The sequence below is a fragment of the Chenopodium quinoa genome, unplaced genomic scaffold, assembly GCF_001683475.1.
Source record: "Chenopodium quinoa cultivar QQ74 unplaced genomic scaffold, ASM168347v1, whole genome shotgun sequence".
Lineage (NCBI taxonomy): Eukaryota > Viridiplantae > Streptophyta > Magnoliopsida > Caryophyllales > Amaranthaceae > Chenopodium > Chenopodium quinoa.
The window spans coordinates 2,921,017-2,929,734 of NW_018743858.1; the positions used below are offsets into that span (position 1 = coordinate 2,921,017).

At 30.1% G+C, this 8,718-nt stretch overlaps 1 protein-coding gene across 1 annotated transcript; it reads right to left on the reverse strand.

The window, feature by feature from the left end:
• Positions 1 to 344: 344 nt before the first annotated feature.
• On the reverse strand, positions 345 to 5,454 carry LOC110686408 (probable transcription factor KAN4). The gene is made up of 6 exons (XM_021863020.1): positions 3,870 to 5,454; positions 3,579 to 3,655; positions 3,294 to 3,342; positions 2,906 to 3,065; positions 766 to 838; positions 345 to 646 (listed from the first exon to the last, which is right to left on the reverse strand). Exons 1-6 carry the CDS (start codon positions 4,387 to 4,389, stop codon positions 491 to 493), a joined length of 1,035 nt encoding a protein of 344 aa, XP_021718712.1. The 5' UTR covers positions 4,390 to 5,454; the 3' UTR covers positions 345 to 490.
• Between the last annotated feature and the right edge of the window lie 3,264 nt (positions 5,455 to 8,718).

The window sequence follows — 8,718 nt, forward strand, 5'->3', positions numbered from 1 at the left end:
GGGTAAGTAAGTTGTAACAAGGTGAGTATGATGCAATTATAAGTATAACATACTTGTACTTGATAGTTAGATGCCTTAAAATGGTGTAGGTTTGTTTGGCTTCAACTTCTTGCTTGATCACTAGGTCAATATATAAATTATGTATATGTTCAATTTGCTAACGGAATAAACACGCCGTCAAATGATTATCCCATAAGTAAAACCAATTTATAAAACCTAAACAAACCTAATACGTATTTTGGAAAAGACCTAAAAAGGGACAAACATCAAGTGGTCCACGCTTTATACTAAGGAATACTAACTAAGCTTGGGAAAGACCTAAAATATGTGTTAAAATCATCAAATTCTGATAAACTTTACGGGAGCAGTAACTAAGTAAGGGGCAAATTAGTGAAAAATGTTCCAAGAACAAGAATCAATCGCCTGAACATAAGAGCTACTAACTAAACATGACAATTCTAGCTTAGCTAAACCATCATCACCATTAATCTTAACACTTTAGTAGATTGATCTCATTCGAACTCGGCCGTCCTAAGGTGAACTCTAAATTCAGCAAACTATGATCAGCTGATGAAAAACAGGCAGCTGGTCCAAGCCTTTCTTGATCCATGTTTGATAATTTCACCCCATTATTACAACCATCCACCTAGTAAAACACATAGTTAGAAATATAAATGTACAAAAAAAAAAAAAAAAAAAAAAACATTATATATACACAAAATCACAGTTATATAAAGTTGCTCGTGAATGTGAAATGGTACATACCTGAGTTTGAGAATATAGGCTGTTCATCAGGGGAGCTTCGTTGCCTGCGTCTAAGGATGATAACCATGAACCTCTGCATACAAGTATTAATCGTAATACGTCAATGTTATTGCATAATGAATGAATGAATGAATGAATGAATGAATGAAAGAATGATTAAATGATCAAGTCATCAACATCATACATCAGTAAACTTCATTCAACTATTACTATAAAAATTGTGCAGATTTAATCTGCACATAATTTATAGAGTAAAAATAAATGGCCTATTAGAGTAAATTCTCATTAATACTAAGGCTTTCTTGAAGGTGACGGTTTTGGGCTTGACCCAATTAAGTCAAGTAGAAACTGGCTTGTCAAAGATCACATCCCAGTATTACACTCTTTTTTAGGGCATTATTTTCCATAAAATGTGTGTTTTTTTTTTTTGTTTTTTTTTCAACAAGTTGCCTTTCTCAAGCTTAGCTTGTTCATAGGAGTATGCTTACAATGTATAAAAATAGTTCCTTTTAACTCATCTTCAAAGTTCAAATTGTATAATTGGATTTAATAGATCACCCTTTCTTATACTACTAGAGTATATACGTATAGAGCACTTGACACAAATCAAACCTTGATATCGAGAAAATTTCTCTTAGCAATAAAACGTATAACTAAGTACTCGCTTCGTCCAAATAAGTTGTGTTTCTTATCCTTATTAGCTACAGAGTAATTTGTGGATATAATATGATGTGATAAATACGTAGTATTAAAAATCCATTTTTTAACAATTGGATCATCACTCTCATGCTCATCAATACAATGCGACTTACAAGTAATTGTTTACACGTAGCTATTGCTTTTGTAGCTATAGTTTTTATACTTAGTACCACAAATCGCATAATCTAGTTGTTATTTGTCACCTCACTAGTTTAAAAGTGACATAATTCATCGGTTCACTTCACGTTGCAACAACTTAACTAAACTACGGAATGAGCTTTATTATTGGTCAAGATGTTGCAACTAAAAGTGAATGAAAAAGGTATAATTTTGGACAGAATAAACATATACATATACTAGAAAAAAATATGTGCAATAATCCAAATATCCAAAGTGCTAACCTACATTAAATTTGAAAGCAATTTCCCACTTAGAAAACCATTGAGAAAGGGAGGGCTAGCTTCATAGGATACCACCCGGCAGTCCCGCAAAATCAAGTCAACAATTAACATTAAATACAAGACAACATTATACGTTGCAATTTTTAATAATTCATTCACTCGTTCAAATATTGATAATCTAGCAAAAAGCCTATAAATTTAAGAAATTTACTGCAACTTCTACAAAGTTATTACATTGAGATTCGAGCTAAACTACTGCTTGACTTTTTTTTTTTTTTTTTTTTCCTGCACTTAGGGATCTGGACATTCATAAATCTGACGGATGGGAATAAACAAAGAGGATAATAATAATTGTTAAATTATTGTTATTATTATGTAGAAGAATAAAACAAAAAAGAACAAACACTTTATACACCTAAAAATCATAGATATGATCCCTTTTTCTTCTCCAAATTCAATGTAAGAAGAAAAGATTTTTATTGAAGGATGTAATTCTAAATCTAATTTTTAATTTCTTTAAAATCTGTATTCATTACACCATTAACAAAGAGAGACATAATATGTTGGACCCAAAAACAATCACCACCACCAAGACAATTCTTGTGTATATATGTATACAATGTGTCTATTATGTCTATGTGTTTGCATTCTTATTGTGTTTCCACTTTTTGTGGGTTTTACTCTTTTTGACCCAATAAAAGAAAATTAAATAATTTATTTGTTTTTAAAATGGAAAAAAAAAGTACCAAAAGATCAAAGTATTCAACCCTCATATCAAAGATAATAGACTAAAAAAAAGTGTGGAGTACAATTTCTATTCTCTACTCTATAACAAGTGTCCACTTCCTATAATTAAAAAATTTAGACGTGTATAGTAGTGTTTATTCCAGAAGTACCCTTAAAGAAACCCGTACTCTCCTTAATATCCAAAATATATACTTCTTATCACATAAATGTCACGACGTAGTGGTATACAGAGATTGATTAATCACTACTCGATAAAGATGGAAAAAATCTAGGGGGGGGGGGGGAACACTTACAAATTAGTTTTTGGTGGAGGAGATGATGGGTTGACAGAATAAGAAGGATTGGAATCAGCTTTTTCACAAGAAAATCCTCTCTCTATTATTTCTTCTTGATCATCAATCATCCCTGACCTTTGGTTTGAGCCCATTATGTCTCCCTCATGTAATGTTAGACCTGCAAATTCAACCCCATTATTTTTCTTACCTTTAATTAATTTGTCAGAAAACAAAACCTAAAAAATAAAAATATAAATAAAAATAATAATTATGTTCTTTTGGATTAGGACATACTGAATGATATATAGAAGTATAGAACTAACAGTCTATTTTCCAAAGAGATATAAGTAGGAAAAATAGAATAATAATACAAGAGAATGATTACTAAAAAGAAATTCCAAATCACCTGATGATGATAATGTGGCTTTGTCAGTGCTCTTCACTGTTCTATACATCTACATGTAAATACACCAACAAATAGAACAAATTAATTCTAGAAATTTAAACCCAAGAAAAATAGAATAAAAAGGGTCCACATTATTAAGATTATTAGTATTATTCTTTCTATACTTGATGCTTCTTGTTTTTCACTTCCTTGTTTTCACCCTCCCACTAAAAATGCAATAATGAATCTTAATTTCATGAAACCAGATACAAAGTACAAGCATACTTAATTTTTCTAATACCTCACCTGCAAGTGACTCTTGACATGGGCTAGGGTTAAATCCTTCACATTCATCAACTCGAGCACCGATTTTGGTGTAGCTCCTGATAATGATCAAATTCAGTAAAAGAAAAAAAAAATATAGGATTTTCTCCATACACAGATACAAAGCTAAACCATCGTAGAAAAACCATTTTAGCTTTGAATCTACGACACAGATACAAAGCTAAAATGGTTTGTACTTGATTTTTCTTAATTAAGTGATACATTAAAAAAAAAATTATTGTGTTTATGATCGAGAAAGAAAGGCAAGCTTACTTTCATGGCCACCAAGTAATTGAACAGCATGAACAAAATGAGCATGAAGAGTAGTAGTCCATCTCATCCTAGGAGCTCTAACACCCCTCTTAACACCACAAATTGTCGTCGCCATCCTCGAGTTCCTTTTGAATTCCCGGCCATAGATATGAGGCTGATGATTAAGCTGGTGGTGAAGATGATGATTATAAGAATTACTAGTACTATTACTATTATTACCACCATACCCTCTAAATGATGACATACTCAAACCATTAAAATGATTCATATGATCAAACCCTAAGCTCAAAATAGGCTGATCATTACCTAAGCCCAACCCAACACTACTACTGCTGATATTATTATTGTCATCGGTTATCCCACGACAGTTCATCTCACTACCTGCACTACTACTCCCCGACTCCGTAGTCGTGGAGCTCCGGTCACTGTAAAAGGTGACCGCCTTCATAACAGCCGAGTCATCGTCGGCTGTTAGAGTAATTAAAGGCGGGCTGATTTGTAGTGAAAGATCCATGTTCATAACAACACAGATCTAAAAGATCAATGAAAGAAATAAAAAACAAAAAAAAAAAAAAAAAAAAAACACTGAAAAGGAGTGGTTGGTTGGTATAAGAACTTAGGATAGATGATAATTAGATCATGAGTGCCTTATGATTTGCATGGGTTTTTAAAAACTCCAAGAAAAAGAAAGGAGTTTAAATTATATTTTTTTTATTTTTAGTGTAATATTAATAATATTTGTAAATGTAAAGTCTAGCTCTGTATAATAAATATTTTAACAGAGGAATAGAATTGCAGAGGATGATGAAAGGTTTGAATAGAGAGAAAGGTGTATTTAAGGATTCAGAAAAGTTAAGCTGAACAAAAAAAAAGAGTGACTAACAGAGAAAGAAAAAAGAGAGGTATAAATGAAAGGGTGTTGGTGGGTATTTTGTTATATTTAGTTTTTGGAAATTTCTGCAGAGGGAATGGGTTGGAATACGAGAAAACAAATGGGGTACTGTTCAATGGAATATTTTTCAAGGAATTTTCAATTTTTGAGAGACTTTTTATTATTATTTTTATTTATTATGAATACTTGTATGTTAATGTTCTCATCATCATCAATTCATCAACGCTTTCTTAGTTATCCCTTTCGTAGCTCCCACTCCTAGTCATGTTCTCTTTCACTAATTTAATTTAAATGTGGTGTTGTGCCCAACTTGGACCATTTTTATGTTCTTATTGGGTACTCGTACTTATTAGTTATTACTAGGTTATACTTGTTGGTGCAATGAGTGTATTGAATACGAGTGGATATATGCATCTAGTAGTTTTATTTTTTAATTTTTTAATTATACCCGTATTTAAAAATACTCGCTTACGGGGAATAATATAGATGTAGTAGGGTTAACATTTGAATTTGATACTCTATATTTTTTCCTTTTTACTTCTGGGTATTACTTTGGAATGAATACAATCTCTAATTTACATTGTCAACTACGTATATTTAAGCTGTGATGGTTTTGCATAAGTTTTATTTTCAGTACTATTTGAAACGAATCGTGAAAATATATCTATGTATCATTGTTAATAATTAGCTATCAAGTCATAAAGTTTTTTAATTCTTTTTTAGAAATCAAATAAGGCCCTGTCCACTTCACCTTATTTTTGCTGAACTAAAATTATTTTAACTCAACATAAATGATTTCTGCTGAACTTTAATTATTTTTACTGTACTGAAATTAATTTTACTGAACTGAAATTATTTTTGTTGAACTGAAATTATTTTTTTACTGATTTTACGTTATATTTCTTGTTTAAAGTTACTGATTTTTAATTTACTGAACTGAACTGAACTTAATTTTGCCGAACTAAAATTATTTTTATTGAACTGAAATTATTTTTACTGAATATTATTTTTTTTAAGGTGAAGTGAACAGGGCCTAAATGTAAAAAAAAAAAAAAAAAATACATAAAATAGGAGTATTTTATATGTGAAAACAATTTCACCAAATAACAAGTTTCAAATTCCTAGGTTTGTTTTTCTTTTTCTTCAAATAATATCAATATGTGGATCTATTTATCTACAATATCTTCTGTATGTAGTTGCCTCTAAATTTAGTACGAATAATACTTTGTTAATTAAGTTTGTACTGTACATTTTTAATTTTTTTTTTTTAATTTATTTATTTGGGAGTTGTATATAAAACTTTCCTAAATTTCCTATTTCTTTTTAATCAAGTAGATCAATCTCCTTCTACCATCTGATATAAAAAGCTGAAAAATAAAATGAAATGATTAATTTTTTTTGTATTATGATTTGTGATGTTATAGATCTCGTTCTACTCCTGATTTAAATTAAGCTTGACATGTTATAAATTTTAAGATGTATATGTGTCAGTTGTGTGACCACTATGGACAATTTGAGGGTGGAAATTCACACACAGTGTGATTATATTATTGTATAATGATATTCATGTTTCGAATTAACTTTCTTTTCTTTATCCCAAAAAGTAAAAAAAAAATAAAAAAAAAAAAATCACACAGACTTACTTTTCATTAATTCTCTGATTTTTAATGGTTTCAATTGATACAATAAGTATATATGAAAAAATGGTTTAAAAAAAGCATAAAAAAATGGGCAAAGAAATATCTATTAAGACAAGTATAAGTGATCAATCAAAAGAAATATATAATTCACCATCTGAATAATTGAGCTTTCAATTTGTCAAAAAGAATAAAGAATGTAATACCTTTTTGTCCAATTTCCAAAAAGCCAATAATTCCATATGAAATGGAGATCTATTAGGTTAATTGTCGGAGGATTAATATAATGAGAAAATCATGCAAAGGTGATTTGATTTTGATTAATGCAAGAGAGATGATGATACTTTAATTAATATTCTAAAAGTATACTATACGTTGTTTAATTATAGTTTCCAAAGTTGTGGTCAGCGCCTGATGCGCTCTAGATTCTCCGGGAAGTGGAAGTCTTTTATCTGCTTGTGCGAGGACTTGGCTGTAGGAAGCATACTAGGAGTAATACTTTATATAATACATCTAAATATTATAATATAAAGTTTTTATATGTATAATATTGTATTGATTGAGTACAAATTGCTAACTTAGAGCGAAGTATTTCTCAAATATGCTTAATACACATGGTCAACATGTCTCACTTTGGGCTTGCTCTCAAGGTTGTCAAATGCTTGTGCTCTATATTCCTTATTCCTTGCGTTTGTCTCATTCTTTGGCTCTCTTTCTCTCTCTCCTACTTTCTATTTTATAACTTTAATTCTCCCTTCATCCTTTTTACTCTTTCTAACGACCGCATCTTAACATCTTGGTACACCAATTAAGCCTAAAAATCAGGTTATAGTCTAACTTCTTCGTAAAATAGACTATTTTCGACCCTTTTCTCCTTATATTTCTTTAGTTTTGCAATTTAGATTTCAATAAATCTACACATGTAGTGTAGATGTTCGTCCGTCTCCCTATGGTGGAGTCGTTTGTTTTTGTTAGTTTAGTTGTTTGTTTTTGTTTAGGGTATTTTTTGTGTGTTAGGGTTTATTAAAAAGGCAATCATCTTTTGTTCTATTATTAGTTCGTTGGTAAATAATTGTCCGGGATCTCAACGGTTGTCAAATCTTCAATTCATAGGCGTTCAAGTGAATCAAATGAAAATATCATCCTTACGGGTACAACAAATCGTTAGACTGTCTCTTCGAAAAGGCTGTATATTCCAGCAATGTGTGCAAGAGATGTACCACAGTGCAAGATCTATTCAACGATTGTTCCTTTGATGAAGGAAACCCTTACTTGATTCAATTTTATGTATTTGTTGATTTAGATTTCATTTGTAGATGTCGTAGGACTTTTGATTAATGTATTGATCTGTTTAAATATATATATATATATATATATATATATATATATATATATATATATATATATATATATATATATATATATATATATATATATATATATATATATATATATATATATATATATATCACCCTGCCATTCTTTCATCCTTGAACATTAAAGGATAATTGAGGTTAGTTGATGAGGTTACTTTCATAACTTAAAATATGCAAAGATAGTCAAAGATTAAATTTTGTACTTCTTTCTCTGTTTTTTATATATTACACCACTTGTCTTTTAAGAAATTTTCACAAATATTGCATCATATCTATTTTAGGAAAACAAATATTTGTGTTCACACTACATATATACTATATACCCTTACTTTTTAACACTTAGGCCCTGTTCACTTCACCTTAAAAAAATAATATTCAGTAAAATAATTTCAGTTCAGTAAAAATAAGTTCAATTCAATTAAAATAATTTTAGTTCAGTAAATTTAATTTTAGTTCAGTAAAAATAATTTCAGTTTAGTAAAAATCAGTAGTTGTAAAGAAGAAAATCTTTCTCATTCCAATTCCTTTTCCAAAGCTTGTCAAAGTTGTGGAACTTAAAATCGGATGCCAGGTTCATAACCCTCGGCAAAAGTTTTTACAATGTCCAATTGAAATCAAGAGAGGAACATAATGCTATTTTGGCAAATGGACCATGGTTCATTAATAAAACTCATGTCCATGTTCAACCATGGAAGCCGGGTTTTAAGATTTCAGAAGAAAAGCTTCAAAGCATACCAGTGTGAGTGTATATACCAGATTTACCGGTGGAATTTCATAAGTTAGCAATCTTAGAAAAAATTGGGAATATGATTGGCACTTTTGTCAAGGTCGATTCATCCCTTCTTCGGTCAAATAGAATGCAGGAAGCAAGATTGCTGATCTTGACTGACATTGAGGCATAGAAGAAATCGGCTGTATGGATTGGAAGCTTTCTTCAACATATT